This window comes from Loxodonta africana, chromosome 3 (assembly GCF_030014295.1).
Source record: "Loxodonta africana isolate mLoxAfr1 chromosome 3, mLoxAfr1.hap2, whole genome shotgun sequence".
In the NCBI taxonomy this organism is placed as follows: domain Eukaryota; kingdom Metazoa; phylum Chordata; class Mammalia; order Proboscidea; family Elephantidae; genus Loxodonta; species Loxodonta africana.
Genome location: NC_087344.1, coordinates 192,642,334 through 192,667,178, shown reverse-complemented (window position 1 = coordinate 192,667,178; position 24,845 = coordinate 192,642,334). Strand labels below are relative to the sequence as shown.

The window sequence follows — 24,845 nt, the reverse complement described above, 5'->3', positions numbered from 1 at the left end:
AAATTGTTAAATGGGCAAGCTTTAACAAAAAAGGTGTGGGTTTTTTTGTTGTTGTTGTTTTTGCTGTGTAAACTTTCACCAAAAACACAATAAAATATTGTAATAAAAAAATTTTTCAAGAGAGTCATACGTTACTAAAGGGCATGTATAAGTATGTTCTTAACAATACTATTCGTTATAGTACAAACCTAGAAATAACCAAAATGTCCATCAATAGTAGAATGGACAAGTAAATTGAAATTGAATCATATATTTTAATGTTATAGAGCAATGAAAATTTATTGCTACACTTAACATCAGGGATAAATCTCACACATATGATTTGAATGAAAGGAGCCAGATCAAAAACTCTATATGCTCTATAAAACATTAATAAATTTCAAAAACTGGCAAAATCAATACATAGTGATAGAAGTCAGAATAATGATTTAGGCAAGGGACTGGGTAAAGTTCTGCTTCTAGATGTGGCTGTGAACACATGGAGGTGTCACTTTAAGAATTCAGCTGTACGCTTTGATTCGTGCACGAAGTTGAAAAGGCAAGAGAAAAAGAATAATCAACAACTTAGGGCATGTGGATAGAAATTATTTGGTATTTTAATATATTGTTATTAGATGCCATCAAGTTGATTTTTGAATCATATTGACCCCAATGGCTCCATAGGGCTTTCTTGGCTGTGATCTTTCCAGAAGAAGACTGCCAGGTCTTTCTCCCAAGGAACTGCTGTGCAGGTTTGAACTGCCAACTTTTTTGTTAACAGACAAGTGCTTAACAATTGTGCCACCAGGGCTCCTTATTCTAAGATACAGAATATTATTTTTTAATTGTTTCATGATTCCTAGATTAAAATTCCATGAGCACAAGAACTATACCTCATTCAACCTTACATCCCCTGAATGACCAGGATAGCGTAAGTCATTAGTTATTCAGACTGTATATAGCTTCCTTTTTTGAGAAATTAACTTACACCCATATCTACTTGTGTCCTGTGATTAGACATTTCCTCCTGTTATAGTTCACGTCCTGCATTCTACCTGAAAATACAATGAGGGTCTGACTGTGGGCCATCCTGTCTGCAGCCCAGAGACAACATAGACTGAGCTACCTTCTTTCTCCTCTCTCTTCCTTTGCAAATACTCAGGTTTTAGGTTTGAGTTTATCCTCCTGACTGTGGAGGAGGAAGAGTGTAGAGAATGTGGAAGGAGAACAACTGAGCAAAGGAGATGTATTTGACTCTCAGCCTTTCTGTTCCTCTCTGCAAGATGCTTGTGGAGCACAGAAGTGAGATAAGCATCTGAAATTCAAACCGCAAGAAGAAAGACAAGGCAAAGATGTGGAGGATTACTGAGAATAATTTTAAAAGAAGGAACTATTGTGAAAAGAAGGGAGAGGCAAGGTGGGTGGTGTGGGGGTGTCAGATGATTTTGAAATGCACTTTGGACCAAGATAACAGAAACGAAAAGCCTTAGAGTCACACTCTTGTGTCTGTTTTAATGAAGAAGAGACATGAGTGAGTGGGCTGGGATGTTTTGGAAAAACTTCATAAGAAATCTTCATGCACTGCGGTTTGTCAACCCAAACTCCTGAGGCACTGAAGAGGTTGTAGAGTGGGAATTGCACTGGGGAAAAGTCTGAACAACCTTAATCCAGAGCAGTAATCCATATAAAGTAGAGATCTGGTAAACCAAGACTATATAAATAAACCTGTGCTTTTCATTCAGGCTGAAGTCCGTGGAGGGTGAAAACTGCTAACACACTTGGCTGCTAACCCAAAGGAACCTAAGAAGAAAGGCCTGACCATCTACTTTCGAAAAACTGGCCATTGAAAATCCTACAAAGCACAGTTCTAAGACAGGGAGCAAAGGCCCTGAGATCAGAGGGTGACTGAGAAATAGCGAAGAGATTGGCATGGGTACAGGAGAAGCAAGTAAAAGAGAAATAAGCTATACTATAGGGTTGCTATGAGTCAGAATCGACTCAACGGCACTGGGTTGGGGAATCAGGGAGGTAATGGGGGGTTGAGTGTGGAACCTAGAGACTTAGTAAGACAGAGAACAAAGGGGCGCCCAAATCTGCAAATAAAGTAACAAGAAATGGGCCAGGGCACAGAAACAAAGCCATTCCCCAGAAGAATGGGGCAGGGTTATCTAAAAATAGCCTGCAAACTTCTTTAAAGTTTCCTTTCAGAAGCAGCTGAAGAAAACCAGACCCAGGGGACATGTGCAGAACATTCACCTGTGACCACTGTGTGACCTTCCATCAGGGGCAGTGAGGGGCTACAGCCCCAGCTGGGGAATCAAACCCCGGGAGCAAGACACTGTGCAGGCGCAACACCCCATAATAAGTCTTGCTACGAACCCCAGAGGCTCCAGGACAGGAGCCATCTTGGAAAGCTGCTGCGCAAGCACCTTAGTTAACATACCCCTCTTGTGCCTATGAATAAACATGAATCTTTTCCCACCCAAGAACTTTTAAAAAAACTCAGGACCAATTTTGTTTTGTTAGCATTGCTCTAGGCTCTCCTCGTCTCTGCTTGCAAGCCTCTTCAAAAAGCTTTGCTCCTGTGGAAAACTAAGTGCCTTACCTGATCATTCTTGACCAGTGAGAGGCAAGAACCCTATTCCGGTAACAGTTCTACACTGATACCCATGGTGTCTCCATTAGTTGGAGTCAATTCAGTGGCAACTGGTTTTTCACTTAGGCTATGAGTTTGATGTTTTAAGGCGTTATAGTCACACTGTTTTATAGACCTTCTTCCATTTTGCTCAGACCTCTAATAATTAGAGTTTTATTAATATGGTCATCACTTCTATTTATTTGGAATAACAGCCTTCATGTGTTTTATATTTGTAAAAAATAGATAACTCAATTGTCTCTTGAATTACCAAAACCAAACCAAACCCAGTGCCATCGAGTCGATCCTGACTCATAGTGACCCTATAGGACAGAGTAGAACTGCCCCATAGAATTTTCAAGGAGCGCCTGGTGGATTTGAACTGCCGACCCTTTGGTTAACAGCCGTAGCACTTAACCACTATGCCACCAGGGTTTCGGTCTCTTGAATCAGCTAGTATGAACTTTGGTGCTCAATTTTTAACACCAATTTAATAAATTTATTATTAGGTCTTATGATATATATTTTTTTGCCATGACTTCTCCTATATTCACCTTAATATTATACCATTATTTACCTTTGCTGTAACTTCTTGGTTTATTTACTTACTATACATATGCTTGCATCTATAGTACACATATTAAGTAATCTCAAATCTGCTCTGGAATGAGATAAGATTTTATCATTTAGGAGTCTTTGGTTTTCAAATAACAGATAATTCAACACAAACTGGCATTCAAAAAAAAAAAAACTGTTAGCTCAGGAGGAGCCCTGGTAGGCAATAGTTAAGTACTTTCCTGCTAACCAAAATGTCAGTAGTTCAAACCCACCCAGCTGCTCTGTGAGAGAAAAACCTGTTGACCTACTTCTGTAAAGATGACAGCAGTTCTACCCAGCCATATAGGGTCTATGAGTCAGAATCAACTTGATGTCACAAAACGAGAAGATTGGCTCATGTAAGCTAAAAACTCCAGTGGTAAAATGGTTTCAGGCACAGCTTGATTCAGAGTTCAGAGTTATCTGGATGCATCTCATAGCCCTGCTTCTTCAGTCTTAACCCCACCTTTATGTGAAACACTGTGGTCTCTGGCAGCTTCAGGTCATGAAATCCAATTCAGAGGAAGAGAAAACTCACTTCCTCAGATGTGAAAAACAAACGTTGTGAGACCAAATCTTGTTGCTCCTGATTGTCCAAACTCAGGTCATGTGCTCCTCCTGAATCAAACAGTATGGTCAGGGAGACTCCAATGCCCTGACTGGCTTTAACCAGGCCACTTTCTCTACCCCTAAAACTTCAGGGTGAAGCAGTTGGATGGGAGTGAAGGGAAAATAAACAAATATAAACCAAAACAAAATTTACCAGAACAAATGGGAGTGAGTGAAATGTTCAGCATTCAAATTCAAATATATTAAATTCTAATCTTCCTTGCTTCCTACTTCTTCATGAGCATCATTTCTTGTTCTCTGTAATTCTTGTGTTCTTCATACTATTATCTCTTCATGAGTCACATACTCTTTGAGCCCTTACTAGACACCAGCTATTATTAGGGGTCTTCAGTATTTATTAATACAGGAATGGAAAGTATAGCCACAAGGGAAGTGGAAACTCAAAATATTGGAGATGACAAAAAGAATGATGGTATTTTTGCTTAAGTGGAGCTTTGTTCCTATCACTGGGGTAATGCTGCCTATGTCCATTTATTCACCCAACATTCAGCGGATGTTTATTGAGTGTTTACATGCAACACATTATATTAGCCTCTGGGTGATGGAGTGAAGATGCAGGAAAAAAATGAACTCAGCAGTTGCAATGGTGAAATGAGTCTCCTTTCAGCTTCTTCTAACCTGGCTCTTCACTATAAGAAACTATTGCTCAATCTACCCTCTCAGCCTGATAGGGGCCCACCTCCCCGATTATAAGTACAAAAATACCTTCTAAGCTAAACAAACGCATTTTATAATGTACTTCTCACCATGTATTATCAGCATAATACTTTTCTTTTGTCCCTTTGGTAACACGAAAAATTGAGAAATCAACTTAAAATTAGTCAAATTTTCTAAAAATGCTGAGTCTGAGAGTGGCTTAGAGCCTTCTGCTCCCCAAGCCCTACTGTCTGGGCCCAATTCTGAGCAATTTGGCATTTTGCAACTTGCCTCTATTTTCCACAATCAACTCAGCTTTTAATTAAACCCAGTGCAACATCTCAATAGCAATGACTGTGGTACCAGGAGACTCACAAAAGAACCACCCACTGCCAATAAATACAATGAAAGAACCAACACTTTTATGGTCACTATTACCTGCGAGCTGTTGCCTTTGGCCAGTAGAACAAAATGGCAGAAGAAGACTGGATACATTTAACTTTGGTCGGGGCATAAGTCCCCAGACCATCATTTCATTTCTACTCCTGAGTACAGATCAGTAGCCTCTGCTCCATTTGACCTTCCACTTTTCAGCACTTCAACTTGGATTCTATCCTCTGTAACCGCTGTGTCTAGAGCTCCCCTAAGGGAGATGGAATGGTGAATGGGAGTCTGTCTGTGAATCACAGACATCCCTCTCGGACTGAGCATCTACAACATTTAGAAACTGGACCCACCCAGTGCCGTCGAGTCGATTCTGACTTCTACCCCACCAGGGTTTCCAGAAACTGGACAGTGGACAAGAAATGAGAGTAAACAACTGTCCCTCACAGTAGGATCTATGTTTCCACATCTCAGGTAAGAGACAGGGAAAGGGGATGGGACCCATGGTGATACAGTATGAGTAGCAGAAAAAAGAGAGTCACCGTTAAGAATGTGGGTTCCAAACAACTAGATTATCACTTAAGTTTTAAAATGAATTACCACAAAATTATACATTTTATACATCTTCTAAATTAGCTGACTCGTTGCTTTTCCTAAATTTACACACAGGTTATCTTGATTCTGATTTAATTCAACAGGGGACAACAATATTTTTTATGTCAAAATCTTAAATAACAAGCTTTTTGAAGAAAAGGCTGTACTAGACAAAGTTACAATACCTAATACAGAGCAGAGAACTTAGTAAGGGCTCTGCAAATAATTATAGTTCACCAAAAATATAGAAGCAAGGAACACTGCCCTCTGGGAACTCAAAAACAGGCAGGAACACTAGCACAAGCACGTAGAAAACAGGTAGACTCAGGAAAAGCACTCAAAAAGTAAATGCTATACACAAAGAGAAAGTAAAAATATCTGCATGGTGACCATGTCCATGATAAACATCTTTGTCTGAAAGACAAAGACGTCTGTTCTATTGTTAACACATCCACTCAGTTGCTTCTTATCTTGGGATCATCATAGCACTTTGTGAAGCTCAGTTTCTTTATTGGTGGAATACGATTACTAGGCTAGAACTTTAAGATCCTCCAAAGCTATAATATTTATGACTCTGGCTTTCTAGAGATACATTTGAGTAAGAAACAAGGACTAATGGAACATGCCTTTCCCAATCCTGAGAAAGGAAATCTTCTTTGTCCTATTATATCCTTCCTGCTACCAATAAAAGTTCAAAAAGCATCATTAGCTCTTCTCAAAGCTGCCAACCCTCCCTGCCCCTTTCCAATCTTAACCTTTAATTACAGGACTAATAATCGTATAACACTTAGCCACTGCAAAAACACTGTCTCATCCATTTTGGAGAAAACCTGAGAGTTAGCTTAGCTGATATCAGAGTGAATCCAATTACAAATATGAGGAAATTGATTCAGATAGTTATGTGTGAAAGTCTGACAGCTAATAATTGGTGGAGTTGGGACTTGAACCCATAACAAAAATTTAATAGAAGTCTTTTTCACTAAATACCTTTATATTGAAGGAGGGTGACAGAGTTATGTTTTTCCTTTCTCACCTGCAGATGTCAAAAGTGACACTGGTGGACTGATGAAATACTTCCTAAAGAACTTAACCGAGTTTTTTGAGTTTGTGGCCTCAACACGAAGCTTATGGTAAGGAAACAGAAGAAAGGAAAAGGGAGAAAATGAGTGTTTTTCTCTGTCTCTTGTTTCATAGGCCTGTGTAAACTTATATTTTTCCATTGTAAAGGAGATGACTCCACTTTTTTATAGAGCAAAACAACAGGGTGCTTGTTTCTATTCTGAAGAGCAAAAAACATTATGGAAAACATTAATCAGCTCAATCAAAATGCTAACATAAGTAGTGCTATTCATACTCAGCCTGTATTTTTATCAAAATGCTTAAAGGTGATGTTCGAATGTTATTTGTTCTTCAAAGCCATTCCTGAAATTATTTTTTCCTCCTTGGAATTTTCAGTACATTTTGCATGGTCTTATAATGTTTATAATAGCTGGTCTTATCATATGGCTAGTTATTTAATTGTCTCTCTCTGCACTGAGAAAGGAACAATGATTTTATTTATATTTAAATTTGTAGTACTTAGGACATAATAAGATATGAGAATTTTTAGGAACCTTAAGCTTAATCTATTCCAGTTTTTAGGAACTCAAAGTAGTTGAGGCCGATACCTAAATATGTAAACAAACATGCTTTAGATAATATGCATCACCAATAATTTATCTAGTGCTGCTGTAACAGAAATACCACAAGTAGATGGCTTTAACAAACATAAGTTTATCCTCTCACAGTCCAGCAGGCTAGAAGTTCAAATTCAGGGCATCAGTTCCAGGGGAAGGCTTTCCCTCTCTTTGTCAGCTTTGGTGGAAGGTCCTTGTCCTCAATTTCCCCTGGTCTAGGAGATTCTCCGCACAGGAACCCCAAGGTCCAAAGGACAGGCTCTGCTCCCTGTGCTGCTTTCTTTGTGGTATGAGGTTCTCAACTCTCTGCTCACTTCTCTTTCCTTTTATCTCTTGCAAGATAAAAGGTGGTACAGGCCAAACCCCAGGGAAACTCCCTTTACTTTGGATCAGGGATGTGATCTGAGAAAGGGTGTTACATACCACCCTAAGCCTTTTTGACAAAATCCAGCCGTGCCTCATTAACCACAGGCAGAGATTAGGGTTTACAACACATAGGAAAATTACATCAATCATGAAATGGAGGAAAACCACACAATACTGGGAATCATGGCCTAACCAAGTTGATACATATTTTGGGGGAGAGGACACAATTCAATCCATAACAGCACCTATAATGAGAAATACCTACATTTATATATGTATGTGACTAAGATTACTTACGATTTGATCTTCTAGTTTATCCCCCATCCCCCTCCCCCCAAAAAACAGGAAACTTTCATTACTTTCTACCTGCATGGATAGACACCTGCATAGATAACTTTGACTACAGGAAAACTAAGTAGCAAAGATAACCCTCACCTCTCTCTCAATACAGAACAGGACTCAGAAAACCAAGCTACTTTTAGTCAGGTGTGGCAAGCCTCAAGGGAATGACGATCTCTCTTAAATTTTCTCTCCCTGAGAAAGAACAGACAAGGCAGTTTCAATGACTTGCCACGAGCTAAATGCTCACCATATCACTGATGAAAATATTTCTGATTCCAGTTCCCGCAGAGCAACAATAAAGTAACAAAAGGGAAGCATTTATTGAATACTCAGTGTTGTTTGAATTAGTCTTTTTCACATACATGGTTTCAGTTAATTCTCACAATAGCCCTGGAAGACAAGAATTACCCTTCTCCCATAAAAATGAGAAAATGGTCATTAGAGAATTTAAGCTCTTACCACCAGAGCACGCCAGAGCCAGGATTCAAGCCACCATCTGTCTAAATTCAAAACTCATTTTATTCACACATCACCCAACTTTACCTGTGCTCATGAGAGTAAAATTCCAGATGATATATGAAGAAATTCATTAGTAGCTCTGAGAACTGATAATTCCAGATTTAAAAAGCTAATAGTACATTACCACTAAATTTACCAACATTTTACGTGATTGAAAAAAACAAAACAAAACCTTGTGTTGAGCCCTGGGCAAAGAACCAGGGGAATAAGATGGAGAAAAAGAAAGGGATTTGTCCCTTTTGGAGGATGATGGAACTTTAAGTGCGATTATGGAAGCAGAAAACACCAGGGATGAGACAGCATTCCCCCAGAGGCCAGAAGATGCAGTTGTGGTTAACTAAACAATTTATACATCTGGATTAAAGTAGCAGAAAATAAAAGGTACCCAGTCTCATATTTTTTCAAGCACGCTTTAGTCCGATCTTTCTGTAACAGATGGAATGGAACCCAGAAACAAGTGTAAAAATACTTTTCCAAGGATGTACAAGAGATGCATTTCCTTGATGCTTTTATAATTCCAAGGGTTTTTTTGGGATCTATCATTTCAGTTACCACATTATTTTATAATAATCTCTTCCTCTGTATATGTCTCACCCTTGAATTGTGTGAAGCTTGAGGGGCTTGAATTGGGTCTTATTTAAATATGCCTCCTTAACACACAGTCCAATGCCTGACACGTGGTTTTTAATCATAGCTCTTAATACTTGTTTCGTACCTCCTAATACTCATAATTCAGTGATTCTTAGCTAAGGTAAGGTACATTGCCATTTCTTATTGTTATTAATATTAGTTAAGTTTAATGGCTATACTTCTACAATGGGATAAATGCAAGACTATCCTTATAAATTCTCTCTTACTGACATTTCAATATGCTATAGAAAGCAGCAAAAGTACTAGGAATTGGAAATAATCCTAGGTACACAGCATTTCAATGGCTAGATGTTCTCTCCACTGCCATTTCCCCATTATTAGCAGAGATTTCTGTTTTAGGTTTAAATAGATAAAACTTGGTTCTGCCTGGTACAGAGATCCTGGAGTATTGGTACTTAGCAATCCTCCTGCCCATAATTAGATAAAACCAAGGATTCTCATGCTTTGTGAGTCCTAAGAAACCTGTGGCACTATGAATGAGATACATAACAGCACGCCAAGTTAGCTTTTTAAACTTGTGTTAAAGTATTTATTGAGAAGCTACAGTTGCTTAATACAGTTCTAGATGCTGAAGAGAATCAGGTGAGAATACACAGAATTCACGTCTTGCCCTCAAGGGTACAAAATCTAGTGCAGAAGAGAGATATGAGAAAAGTTCAATATTTCAAAATGAAGCAAATGCTCCATCAAATTGGCAATCGATGTCTTTTGTGAGCTCTGAAGAAGCAGCAGTTGTGTCAGGAAGTACCGAGGATTCTTCCAAAAAAGGTAGATTTTACTGAGTCTTCAGAATTACAATGAAGTATGTGTAAATAAAAATGGAAAACAAACTATCATGAGCAACGAATACAGGCAAGGGAGGACACAACATATTTGCATAATAGTAATGCATCCCAAAGAGGTCTATAAATGAGCCTAGAAACATAGTTTGAGTCCCAAAACAAAAGGCCTGGAAAATAATACTGAAGAGTTTTAACTTTATGTTATAGCCATGAGTAAAACTTCTGAGGAGAGGCTCAATATGACCCAATTTATATTTCATAAGACCATCCTGCCATCAGGGGAAAGACAGATTGAAGGAAGACATGTGAAGGTGGTGACCAAAAAATAGCCATAATGTGATTTCAGTAAAAAAATTTCAGTAGGGGTTAGGAAATGTAATGAAAAGGAAGAAGAGTCCTGAAGAAAGACTCTTCCTGCAGGAGGGAGGACTCTGAGATAAGCATTGGAGGATGGATAGATAGATTCCATCTGGGAATAAATAAATGGAAAGTAAAAGGGAAGAACTCTTTCCAGCCTTTGATAGCAGAATAAAAATTCAAAGGCAAGAGCCAGCATAATGAGGATGTAAGAAGGGGAGCTGATGGTTCCATACAGGAATTAGGGCAAACAGATTTGGAGACAGTGTGGATCTAGATTACAGAGAGATTAAAACTAAGAGAAAGAGATTAAGCGTAATGAGAATGAGAATGAATAGTAACTGAAGATTAAAAAGAGTTATATAAAAATGTGGTATATTCAGATGGTTTATTTGGCAACTGCAGGAAAGACTTCTTTGGGAGAATATGAAGGCAAGGAAGCCAAAGGGAGGACAAATGGAGTTACGAGGTACTATAAGAGTGAGAGCTAAGAATCTGAGTAACAACTTCACCATGGGAGTGAAGATGAAGGAATGATTGAATCTGAGAAATGTTAAGAACTTCTTTTTGACAATGATGTTAGTATTACTCTAGATACTCAAAGTTACATGTACACTTTGCCTGATTTTAGATACTTCTTTTCATGTTTTGGAGAAACAGGAGGGAGGAAGGATGATGAATTCAGAACTCAAAATCTGAAAGTACATGGCAACTGATTTCCTGTGGCTTTACTGATTTTCAGGGATTTCTCTTGGCACTGTCTCCTCCCCTCTCTCAGATTGTGCCTTGATGATGTATCCTCCATGGAGCGGGTCAATGAGACAGCAGTGAGAGAGTTTGTCTTCCTGGGCTTCTCATCTCTGGCTGGACTGCAGCAGCTGCTCTTCATTGTCTTCCTGCTCCTCTACCTCTTCACTCTGGGCACCAATGCCATCATCATTTCCACCATTGTCCTGGACAGGGCCCTTCACACCCCCATGTACTTCTTCCTCGCAATCCTCTCCTGCTCTGAGACCTGCTACACTTTTGTCATTGTACCCAAGATGCTGGTTGACCTGCTGGCCCAGAAGAAGACCATCTCCTTTCTGGGATGTGCTATTCAGATGTTTACTTTCCTTTTTCTTGGCTGCTCTCACTCCTTTCTGCTGGCAGCCATGGGTTATGATCGCTACATGGCCATCTGTAACCCACTGCGCTACACAGTGCTCGTGGGGCATGGGGTATGTGTGGGACTAGTGGCTGCTGCCTATGCTTGTGGCTTCGCTGTTGCCCAAATTATCACATCCCTGGTATTTCATCTGCCCTTCCATTCTTCCAACCAATTGCATCACTTCTTCTGTGACATCTCCCCTGTCCTCAAGGTGGCATCCTACCATACCCACTTTAGTCAGGTTGTCATCTTCATGCTTTGCGCATTGGTCTTGGTTATCCCCTTGTCATTGATCTTGGTATCCTATATTCACATCATCTCTGCCATACTCCAATTTCTTTCTACACTGGGCAGGTACAAAGCCTTCTCCACCTGTGCTTCTCACCTCATGGTTGTCACTGTGCATTATGGCTGTGCCTCTTTTATCTACTTAAGACCTCAATCCAACTACCCCTCAAGCCAGGATGCTCTGATGTCAATGTCCTACACTATCCTAACACCATTGTTCAACCCAATGATTTACAGCTTGAGAAATAAAGAGTTCAAATCAGCACTTCATAGAGTTGTGGAAAGAACAATTTCCCTGCCATAGCAATTAATCTGGATCCTGCTTTTTCCAAACAGTAAAGCAAAAGATAAATAAGGCAAAATTCCCAGAACAGAAATGATCAGGCTACTTGGAACAGTGTTCAAGAACATAGATCGTTTCTTCTTCCACACCAAATGTAAAACATAAAAATCACAGCTTTTTGCCATGATCTCATGAATTATTGCCCATTGAAATTATATTCAATTAAAGAAAAAACAATGGATGGTTATTATAGGGAACGATTCAGGTGTTCAGAATTCTAGGTTCTGGCGAAAACCATCACCCAATCTCACCCAGACTAGAAACTAACCCCATAAAATAGTGCACAATCCTGAAGCTCAGTTCCAGGGCCAAAGGCAGCTCCCATCTCTAGACTGGCCTTTTTCTGGGTCTCTTCCTGAATCTCAGACATTTAATGGTCAGGTCACAATTTTCAAAGGAAATAATGTTTGAAAAATTCCTGTCACAATGTCTGGTGCATAAGAAATACCAATTAATGGTCATGTAAGCAAACATAAAAATTATTTATTTGTTTCTAATGTATTAATGGAGCCCTGGTGGCATAGTCATTAAGCACTCAGCTGCTAACTGAAAGGCTGGCAGTTCAAGCCTACCAGCAGCTCCAGGGGAGAAGGGTGTGGCAGCCTTGGAAACTCTATGGGGCAGTTCTGTTCTGTCCTATAGTGTCACTGTGAATCAGAATCGACTTGAGGGCAGCGGTTCATGTATTAATGGGAGCTAGTTTTTCTATTTTTTTATGCACTGGCCCCAATCTAAACTGACTCAATAGTCCTTGAAGAGCTGCACTAGGCCTTCAGTTAAAGAGAAGATCTAAGCCAGCTAAGCTTAAAGCCATGTCATTAAACACGCACCAAATGGAAAACTCTGTGTAAAGCTAACAGCCTCTGCTCTCCCTGTAACTCAGGAGTCCACACATGCACTTTAGAACTGAACTTGAGTTACACATTTTAGTTTTCTCTCCATCCTGCAGAAGTGAGAGCAAACGGGGAGCTTCACAAACAGCTGTCTCCTCACATTGGATTTCTTTTCAAAATTCACTTGTCAATAAAAGCCTCCTAACTGAATTGAATCGTTTTATTCTAAGAGTTTTCCCTTTCTTCCATCAATGTTTTCAGTAAAGAAAACATATACCTTCCAGGGGTTGAAGCAAAAGGGAAGGAAGTGAGATATTTCATTCATAGGTCCTATTTTATTGTGGGGTACAGAGTTTGTCTGCCAAGGATGAGATCTGAACTATGTAAGGCAACTGGGTTTCTTCCATTTCTTAGAAACCTGAAGGCAATCTGAAGGCAAGGCTTGAAGATCACAGTGACTAAAGCAAATTAATTTCTGTGGGCAGCAATCTCTCTTTTCCTGGTCTCTATTGTTCAGCTCAGGCCTTTAGCCTGTCAAGTTGTTTGATGAGAAGGAAATTAACTGATAATCCTTTGATGTGAATCAGTTTAATGGATTGTTTACACCCTCACTGCATGCTGCTGTTTATAAATGCTACTTTATTTGCCTTTTAGAGCAACCCTGGGATCCGTATTTTATAGATGAGGAAACTGATGCTCAGAGAACTAAAGCAGCTTGTCTACAAGTCAGTAAAGAATTGATACCAAGCCCACATCATCTCCTTCGTTTACTAATGCTCTTTCAACATCCTCACATGATTCCTTGCAAATATTGTGACTTTTTAGTTAATAGAGAGTAGAATCCATAAGCATTCATTATTAATAACATAAGGTTGGCATCTGTGGAAAAGATATCCTCTTAAACATAAGATAAGTGACCTTCAGATCATGTGATGTAGCTTAATCCCTATCCTAGTATATTGTGTGCAATCAGGGAGGGAAAATAAGAAAAGTGCTCACCTTTTACTTTGCTCATTTCTGATACTAGGAGTGCTGTCACTTTGGGATAAGATACTGGAGCACTGACAAGTGAGTAGGATTATTGTGTGTAAAAAGGTTGTGCAAGTCCAAATGACTCTCCTTTGCTCATTTTTCCTTCCTCTTTGTTTTTCCATGTGACTAAAGCATTAAGTTGATCTTGGTCCTACCCTCATGGGTTAGTACTGAACATCTTGTTCTCACTGCTCCTCTTTTCACACACACACACACACACACACACACACACATCTTTGGACATTCTGGAAAATGATAAGATCTTTAAATTTGGGGTTGGCTTTAGCAAGAGAATGAAGTTCCTTACACTTCTGAACTAGGCCATGTGCTCTAGCTGGCATTATAGAGAACCCTGTGCTTGAGTTTCAGGCATAAATCCAATCAACGATAATAAATTGGGATTTTGAGTTCCCATTTATCATTGTCTATTTTATTATGCATATATCTTTCCTTCTGCTTTCAGCATTTATTGGCATCTCCCGGGGCAACAGAGAGCTATGGCTCCAGCCACCAGCTTCCTTTAGCACACTGAGTACCAGCTTTGCCAAGGAAAAGCTAAACCAAGTTAGGATCAGAGAATTTCTGTGACCCTGGCTATAATAAAATATAATATCATTAAAAGCAGACTTGTAGCCTATCAGTCTGGCCTTGCTTATTAGGACTGATTTCCTAAGATACCCTTTGACACACTGAGGAGATCAATCATAAATAAGGAGACAGACCCCATCCACTGCTAGGACATATATTTCCCAAATCTTGTACTGACAAGTCCAACTTTAAGCTCACAGAAGGTAACTGCTTGATTAGCTGTGTCCTGTTCTGTATTTATATCAATATCCACCCCCTCCAACAAGAATATCTTTATTTTCAAAAAAGCATTTAGTAAAGTGTTCCCAGAAGATATAAAGTGGCATATCACATTATGAAATATACCGCATTTCACTCCAAATATTGCTTTTAGATATTACTTCCCAAATCTCTGTTCTAGACTGCCAACCTCCTACTCCCTCCATCGACCCCCCATAGAGCCTTTAGGTTTCCCTAATTCCTCTTTCTTGTTCCTAAATCTCTACCAAGCATCAGTTGTATCACTCACCCTGTCTATCCCTCTCCCATATTATGGAAGAAGTCTAAAGTGCTTACCCATAATGACATCTGAAAGATTCTAACAGGACTAAGGCAATAAAACAGAAGTAGTGGTGGTTAGTTCAAACAGCAGAGATTTGATACAGGAAATTTGTTACTTGGGTCTGGAAGGTTGAAAGAACAAAGAAGATGCTGAGAAAACTCACATGATAATGATTGAAAGGAGTGGCTACTATACTTAGACCTGGGGGAAAAACAGGGAATATGTAGCATTAACAAAAACTAAGAGTTCAGGGGAAAGCCACTGGAGATGTGGTACTGGAATTTCTAAGGAGGGGTCATGGCTTGGTAGTTGAGTGAATAATCTATGGGCTGTGCCCAGTGAGTGTGGGAACATACCATAGGTGGTACCATGTCTGTCCAGAGGCACAGGATGGGTGCTGCTGGTACCCCTGAGTGTACGGCAAAGCTGGTACTCAGTGTGCTAAAGAAAGCTGGTGGCTGGAGCCATGGCCATCTGCTGCTGTTGCTGGGAGATACCAACAAAAACTGGAAGCAGAAGGGAGGTCTCTTCTCTCACATACGTCCTCGAAGTCTCCCTCAAGTACCTCCTACTGGCAGTACCTAATTGGAATCCAGCAGACAAAAGAGTTTAAGAAAAATATAATTGAAAGAATCCCAGCCCAACCCAAGCATCTATGAGCAACGTATAGAACAGTGGGTGAAAGCTGAGAGACAACAGGTAAACAAGCACATAGACATTTACATTGAGGAGGAGAAAAAAATTTGTGCCTAGTCAACAAAGATTCTCCCATCATAAAGATATATCTTCCATATAAGTCAAGGAGAAATCATGAAAAAATACAAAATTTTGTTTTTCTATTCATTCACAAATTACAATCTTAAATTTTGTAAAGATCAGGAGTTGATTATGTTGATTGAGTGGGTATATACTTAGAGAAAAAAGTTAACTCATTACTTCTTCAAAGTTAGTGTCTTTCTTAATGAGATATTTATAGTTCACATGTTTTCACAAAAAGCCATTGTAAAATATTTAGTTCTACCTGTACTAGTTTAGAAAACCCTGGTGGCGTAGTGGTTAAGTGCTATGGCTGCTAACCAAAATGTCGGCAGTTCGAATCCGCCAGGTGCTCCTTGGAAGCCCTATGGGGCAGTTCTACTCTGACTTAACTTGATGGCAATGTTTTTTTGTTTGTTTGTTTTTTGGGTTTTTTTTGATACTAGTAAGGAGCCCTGGTGACGCAGTGGTTAAGCACTTGGCTACTAACTGAAAGGTCAGCATTTTGAACCCACCAGCTGCTCTGTGGGAGAAAGATGTGACAATCTGCTTCTGCAAAGTTTGAAGTCTTAGAAGCCCTATGGGGCTCTGTTGTATAGGGTCGCTATGAGTCAGAATCAACTCAACGACAATAAGATTTCGGGGTTTTGGTACAAGTTTAGTTCTAGACACCACTCCAGAAAAGTAGGCATGTTTAATTTGAGGAGGCAATTCTTTAGAAAAGTAGGCATGCACATTTTCCAGCATGTACAACCATCCTTTTCCCACAACCCATTGTAATTAAAATGTGCCTGTGGCACAAGCGCAAGTACATTCAATAGGACTTTGAGTCCAATGACCAGAAAATACAGTAAGTAGATGTCTAATAGGAAGAAATTGACCAACTCATGGAAATAGGATTCTAGAAATGCCGTGCTGTAGCAAACTATTTCTAGTCCTTTCTGCACTAACTGACTCAACTTTCATGTATTGATTCAACCTCCTTCAATGCTCAATAGATATCTTCACACGTATTTTCACCCAAAACCTCTATACTTCCTGAGATGATTTTCCCAACTATTCTACTTTACTTTGAACTTTCCCTCATGGAATTCTTTTTGGAATGTGATTCCAGTTTTTATTTCTTCATTCCCTACGTCTTTGGAAAGTTGCTCATTTCCCCTGATGAAGCTCTAATAGCAAGTTGGGAAGGAATTGTAGCAAAACATAACACAGCAATCACTCCCCGGGGGTGTAATAACACAACTACAGAGCAGATGTTGTATCTGTGGTTGGCAGCAGAGACCAAAGGAAACATCTCTGGTAACAATCAGTACACCACAGCTCAGACCAACTTTGTAGAAGAGGCAAACTCTTCAGAGCAGTGATCCACGGGAACAGGAGGGCATGCTAGATGCCCTGTATCTGCCCACCGGGCTCTGGAAGTTTAAAACTAAATCCCTGAACAGCTTACAAATGAACACGTCAAGGACTAAGTCTGGGATATAGGAGTTCCTTTGGGAGCTCAACACACCTGTGTAAGAAGGTCGATGTAAGGTGGCTGCAAAGGGAAGAATTGAAATCATTTACCTGACAAAACATCTAGAAATACATTTAACAGTAACTAGTCAAGACCTATTAAAATTAAGTCATGAAGACATTTTCTGAGGGATATAGAATAAAACCTGAATAAGTATAGCGACACGTTAAGTACAAGGACATAATGTCTCAATTTTGGAAAGATGTCAATTTGTCTCTATTTCAGCTTTAAATTCAACTGAATCCCAAACAAAATCCTATTTTTTTTGGTAATGTGATAAATATCCTTGAACTTCAAATGAAAAAAGTAATCATGGATGAATATCCAAGGATATTCTGAAGAACAGAGATAAAATTTTCCCTGCCTGAAGGTAAATGTACTATAAAATTACTATTAGTAAAGTAGCGTGATATGGTGCAAAACTAAACCCATGGATCAAAGCACAGAATGGGAAATCCAAAAAGAATAATTCTAATTACTGAAGAAAGTTATTTTTAAAAGAAATGGAGTTGAGCACATTGTTTAATATTAAAAAAAAACACCAATTACATCCTATTTTCACAATTTAATCCCAAATAAATTAAATAGATCAGATTAGAAGAAAATGATAGTGGGTTTGAAAGACAATTTCAGTAAACACATCTAATTTTGGAGTATAGATTTGTTTTCTATATGTGGCAACAGAAGTAGTAAGCATAAAAGAAAATATTTGTGGGCATGAACTATATAACAACATCAATTAGTTATTAATTAAGTAAATCTGATTAATTTTGGGGGGTAGTCAAAAGGAAAATTTGCGGAAGAAAGAGGATACATTTTCTGTCATGAACTCACTGTGTGATTCAGCAAATGACTGTGAGTAAATTTGTTTCTTACTTTGGACTCCGGCCTACTCATCAGTAAAATATAGAGTTTAAACAGCTCCTTCCCACTATATTGGTTTATGACTACTGTAAATAAGATAAAGGTGAAACTATTTTGAGCAGCATTAAGTCTAGTAAAAGTATACTGTTTTAATTATTTGATGGTACTTAATTTCTCTGTTTTTTTTTTTTTTAATTTCTCTGGTTCACGAACCAGTTCCTAAAATCTGTATTTCTAGTAGCCTTTCTCCTGCTAAATGGACAGCCTTCACGGGTCTTAATGCATGAAACCTTGAAAACGTCTGATCATATCACCATCTTGCTCAAAATTTCACAATTTGCAACCAATAGAGATAAACACTTCATACCTCCATGGTCTGTCCTCAAGCTAACTCTCAAGCTCAACTCCTTACATCTGCCCCTCCAGCCACTTCATTCCACTCAGAGGTTCCAAATGTGTGAACACTTTTGTGCCACACAGTCCCTCATTCTGAAATGCCCCCCATTCCTATCAAACAAACCTTCATTCTTTAGTTTCAGTGCAAAATGTATCCCTTGAGCTCTGTTCCAATAGCAAGATTATTTTCAATTGACTTAGAATTTTTTTTTAATTAAAGCGTATTTAGTTATTTAAAAATAAATCTAAACTATGTAAATAACATGTGGTCCTTAGAATTTTTAAAAGTTCCAAATATTTTGGTTGAAACCATCTGGGACTTGACTTTTCTTTATTCAATGATGAATGATTCAGTTGTTTAATGGCTACATAAATGCTCAGTTTCTTACAGACTCAATCATGTTTAGGTTTATTTTACTAGGAATTTATATATATATATACACACACATGCACATGTATATATACATATGTTTATATGCTCTTTAATATGTTCAGGTTAAGTTATTCCCTGCAACACCTGTGGTCATGTCCCCTTTGCTATTTCTGATACTGTTTTTTTGGAGTTCTCTTTCTGCAATCAATCTCACTAGAAAATCGTCGATTTTATCAGTCTTTTCAAAGAGCCAGTGTTTGGCCTTGTTGATCACCTATATTTTTAGTTTCTTTTCTATTTCAACTTCTACTGTTCCTATAACCTCCCTTTTCCTTTTTTTTTTTTTTGTGAGGGCCTTTTTTTCTATTATATGATCTTAAGACTACATATGTGCATCTCAGCACTTATTCTTTTCTCATGTAGGTATTTATGGCAATGCAATTCCTTCTAAGTACTGTTTCAGCTGAATCTAACAAGTTTTCAAAGACGTTTCCTGGTTTTATTGACTATGCAAAGGCTTTCCACTGTGTGAATCATAACAAATTATGGATAACATTGCGGGGAATGGAAATTCCAAAACACTTAATTGTGCTCTTGAGGGCCCTGTACTTGGATCAAGAGCAACAGCATACCACATGGTTTGAAATCAAGAAAGATGAGTGTTAAGATTTCATCTTTTTACCATTCTTATTCAGTTTGTCTTCTGAGCAAACAATCTGAGAAGCTCTACTATAGAAAATCAGAGAAAGACTCATTAACAACCTGCAATATACAGATGACACAACCTTGCTTGCTGAAAGTGAAGAGAACTTGAATTACTGATGAAGATCAAAGACTACAGCCTTCAGTATAGATAATACCTCAACATAAAGGAAACAAAAATCCACACAACTGGACCAATTAGCAGTGTCATGATAAATGGAGAAAAGATCAATGCCTAGGATTTCATTTTACTTGGATCCACAATCAATATCCGTGGAAGCAGCAGTCAGGAAATCAAACAATGTATTGCATGGGGCAAATCTGCTGGAAATGGCCTCTTTAAAGTATTAAAAAGCAAAGATGTCACTTTGAGGACTAAGGTGCACCTAACCCAAGCCATGGTGTTTTCAATCGCCTCATATGCATGCAAAAGCTGGGAAATGAAAAAGGAAGACCAAAGAAGAACTGATGCCTTTGAATTATGGTGTTGGTGAAGAATATCAAATATACCTTGGACTGCCAGAAGAATGAACAAATCTGTCTCAGAAGAAATACAACCAGAGTGCTCCTTGGACGCAAGGATGGGAGACTTTGTATCACATACTTTGGACAGGTGATCAGGAGGGACCAGTTCCTGGAGAACACATCATGCCTTGTAAGGCAGAGAGGGTCAGTGAAAAAGTGGAAGGCCTTTGATGAGATGGACTGACACAGTGGCTGCAAAATGGGTTCAAAGCATCACGACCATTGTGAGGATGGCACAGGAAACGGCAGTGTTTCGTTCTGTTGTACATAGGGTTGCTATGAGTCGAAACTGACTCCACGGCACCTAACAACAAGTTTTCAAGTGTAATATTTTTGAAGTATTTTCTCATGAAAATATAATTTCTTTTTAAACTCCTGTTGTTTAGAATTCTGCTTCCTAAGTTCAAAACACATGGGAGATTCTCTAGTTATATTTTTCATTCATTTATTTATTCAACATATATTTATTGGTTGTTAAATACCAGGCAGTGTTCTAGCACTTGACATGCATCAGTGAGCAAAATGAATAAATATCCCTGCCCCGTGTGGTTTTTATTCATTTTGCGGTTAATATATGCATTGTAGGCTAAAAGAATGCTCAGTTTGAGCTTATTTTTTTTATCAGTTGAAGTTTAGTTTATCATCAACATATAGTAAATGATCCAACACTCTTTGAAAAGAATATATATTCTGCAGTTGTCCCATGAAATATTTTTTAATTAACTTTTATTAAGCTTCAAGTGATGTCCCATGAAATATTTTGCAGTTTTTTCTTAAATTAAAAACTTCAGCAATTATACTAATCTCTAAAAAAAAAAAATTTTTTTTCTAGATATTCTTACTAATCTGTGGTCTTCTTTTTATATCTGTTACCAAAAGAGGTATTTTACACCTCCCACAACGATTGTGGATTTTTCTCTTTCTTGCCTTAGTTCTAGTCACTTTTCCTGTATATCTACATATACCCACTGCAGTGGAGTCTCTTCTGACTCATAGTGACCCCTGGTGGTACAGTGGTTAAGCACTTGGCTGCTAACCAAAGAGTCATTGGTTTGAACCCACCAGCCGCTGTGAGGGAGAAAGATGTAGCAATCTGCTTCTGTAAAGATTTACAGCCTTGGAAGCCCTATGGGGCAGTTCTACTTTGTCCTATAGGGTTGTTAGGAGACTAAACATATGTATAGAAATTATACATATGTTTAAGTTATGATGGCTTCCTAATGAACTAAGACTTATGGATTATAAAGCAAACTCCTTTATCATTAATAATGGTTTTTGCTATATAGCCTATTATGTCACAATTTGATACAGCCACACATTTCTTTGTTTGGTTTTTGTAATCCTTGAGTTTTTTTATTTTTTATTTTATGTTTTGGGTTTAGCATCTCTACTAGTCAGTCTTCGCTGAGTTATGCTGTAGTGACAAACATTTCTAAATGTCTTACAGCTATCAAAGTTTGTTTCTTAAACACGCTGTATTTGGGGTGTCAGATGGCTGCACCTCCGCATCAAGGCCCTGCTCGCTTTTTCAGCGATCCAGGCAGAAGAAACAGCCCTAATCTGTGGCACCCTGTTCTTGTGGTAGAGGGAGAAAAGGGTGGGTAGATCCATGCCATAGTTCTTAAAACTTCTGCTAAAACATGGCCCACATTAACTCTTACATGTCCTTGGCCAAAGCAAATTCCATGGTCGATGTAAATAACCCATTGTCATCGAGTCAGTTCTGACTCATAGCGACCTTATATAGGAAAGTTCGATATAATTATCCCACAGAAAGACACTGCAGGTCAAATATTGATGTACAGAAAGGTAAAATGCTTTTACATTGAAAGAAAAAAAAAAAAGGAATCTTTTTCCACAACATCTACGGTCAAGAAATTAGCCTGAATCTTTTTTTTTTTTTTTTTTTAATCATACTATCTTGGTTAAATTTTGGAGTAAATGTTATACCTATGCTCAGCACATACACATTCACTCCAGATCCATTCTTTCCTATTCTCCACCCTGCTTTCTTCCCTTGAAGGCTGGCCCATATGAATTACAGTAATAGGCTGTAACAACTAGGATGCTGCTAACCCCAGATCGTTCATTGTTTTGGGGTTCCAATATGCCTTGAATTTCCTTTTTTTTATGGGGCCTGAGCTGATACGGTGGTTAGGAATAGAAGTGACTTCAGAAAATAACCTCTCAGAATGGGAATCTAGGATTGGGTTGCTAGTATAGCAAACAAATATGCAGACAACCTCTTTACTAGGGTGAAAATGGTTGAGTTCACCCTGGCATTTGGTGTCATTCCAATTACTCAGAAAAGCACTAGCAGTGACATAAGAAGAATAGCAGAAGGAGAGTAAATCATTGGGCAATCCTATGATTGCCACTTAGATGGCATGGAAATAACAGTGATCATAGAGAATTTCCATTACAATGGAAGAGAGTAAACATAGACAAAAAGGATGTTGCAAGCTATAAATAAACTATTTAAAAGACGTGGAAAATCAGGATGTCTTTATGGCATATATGAAGGGGTCCTTATCATCAGAGTTTTAGGACAGCTGTGGCTAAAAAAGGAAACCCTGGTGGCGTAGTGGTTAAGTGCTACAGCTGTTAATCAAGAGGTTGACAGTTCAAATCCGCCAGGTGGTCCTTGGAAACTCTATGGGGCAGTTCTACTCTGTCCTATAGGGTCACTATGAGCCAGAATCGACTCGACAGCAGTAGGTGGCTAAAAATGAATCCCATAGTTTGATCGCACATCTAGTTTTTAAGTATCCACTGACTGGGCTTTTATGCTAAATAAGAAGTGAGACATTGAGACACAAGATGAATACACTTCAGGAGATCTGAGTGAGGCTGTGCTTGACTCTCCAATTCCCTCAAGCCACCCTCACCTATGGAGGAAGACCTTCCCCCAACAGTCTCCCACCCCACATACACCCATCTAAGGTAATCAACTGTCATCACATAAAAGACTCAGTGGTTACACCTGGGGTAATTGTCCCATCACCTACATTTGTTTACATGCCTACAGCCGGAACTAGATCACAATGTAACCTGGATAGTGAGGTATAGGGTCTGCTCTGAGAATAGATAGCTTAAACATCAAAAAAATTAAGACCTCCCAATCTGTAACAGTGGGAGTTAGGGAAGCATATGTAGGAGAGGATTATGAAAACCTTAGACCAACAGGGAAGAAACCTAAAATTCAAGCCTGTCAAATTCATTAATATGGACACTTACCTGGGCTTTAGAATTTAATATGTTGGCTCATGCATTCAGAAGTAGTATTAATATTCTACTAACACCAAAAAAAAAAAAAAATAGCAACAACAAATCTGTTGCCTTCGAGTTGATTCCAACTCATAGCAACCCTTTAGGTCAGATTAGAACTGCCCCATTTAACCACTAAGCCACCAGGGTTTCCAATAAAATGACTAGTTAATTCTAAACAAAATATTGATTTATGGTTAACAGGTTGAAAATGCTACAATTTTTGTTGGATTCTGTAAAGGACCAATATTCTACCACAGTTTCTAAAACCCATTGCCAGTGAGTTGATTCATAGCGACCGTAGTGGTTAAGAGCTACCGCTGCTAGCCAAAAGGTCGGCAGTTCAAACCCACCAGGTGCTCCTTGGAAACTCTATGCTGTCCTATAGGGTCACTATGAGTTAGAATCCACTCGTTGACAATGGGTTTTTTGGTCCTGTTTATTTAAAGGAAGTGGATGGGTTAGAAAAGAAGTTTTCTGGGCAATTTCCTCAGCCAACCCCTAAACACCGTCGTTGGATAGAATGGGGCTGGGAAGGGAGGAGCTGGAGAATAATAATTCACCAATACATTAAGAAAGGCATTGGAGAGGGAGAGCCAAGATGGAGGAATACACAAATGCTTCCGGCGAGCCCTCTTTACAAAAAAGACCTGAAAACACAAGTGAAACAAGTATAAGGCAAGCTTAGAAAACAAACTGAGGGGCAGGGGGACTAAGAGACGGTTCGGAAGTGGAGAGGAGTTACCGGACCTGAGTCACTGGGAGCTCTCAGACACCATTCCCCGAGTGGCAGTAGCAGGCTGGTACTAGCATTTAGCCACAGTTTCCTCAGGGAGAATCAGCCAGCCACACAGCCGACTCGTACCTCCAGAACCAGAGAAGAACAACAGCACTCTCGGCAAAAGCTAAGAACTTGTGTATGTTTTACCACTCTCCTCCCCCTGCCCCCAAGCCAGCTTCAGCGTCTGAATTTCCTGGGCCTGAGATAGGCCCTGTTGAGCACCTAGAGCCACCCTCCAGGCCTTAGACAAGGAAAAAATTTGCAATTGGGGGAAAAGATAATTTGCTAGCCCCACCAACTGAGGGAGCTCAGGACAGAAGTGGCTCCTGTCTAGGCATAAATGGTCCATGGACTTTCAGTACCTTTCCCCTCTGCATGGACATGTGTGGGCCTATTTCAGGAGAATAGGCCATTGTTGGCAGTCTCCAACCATTTCAGCTGCACGATGGAGAGGTGGGCATTTGAGATTTAACATTGCTTTGCCTATTAAACAAGGTCCTCACCTACACACATCAGGGACCTAAGGACTGGTGGCTTCACTCAGGTAACCCAGCTACCCACTTCAGGGGTACATAATAACTGGTACCTCCCAGTTCTTACAACCAAAAACATTGGGTGCCCATAGTCCATCTGCAGAATCCACCCACCTGTACACTGTAGGGATCAGGAACACAATTTCCTCAGAGACACTGGGGAGGGGCAATTCTCAGCCCCCTGCCTTTTTCAGAATGTGACCCTC

At 39.2% G+C, this 24,845-nt stretch overlaps 1 protein-coding gene across 1 annotated transcript; it reads left to right on the top strand.

The window, feature by feature from the left end:
• Nucleotides 1-10,108: 10,108 nt before the first annotated feature.
• LOC100677290 (olfactory receptor 10K2) lies at nt 10,109-12,196 on the top strand. Its single transcript, XM_010594858.3, has one exon. It carries the CDS (start codon nt 10,952-10,954, stop codon nt 11,888-11,890), a length of 939 nt encoding a protein of 312 aa, XP_010593160.2. The 5' UTR covers nt 10,109-10,951; the 3' UTR covers nt 11,891-12,196.
• The last annotated feature ends 12,649 nt before the right edge of the window (nt 12,197-24,845 follow it).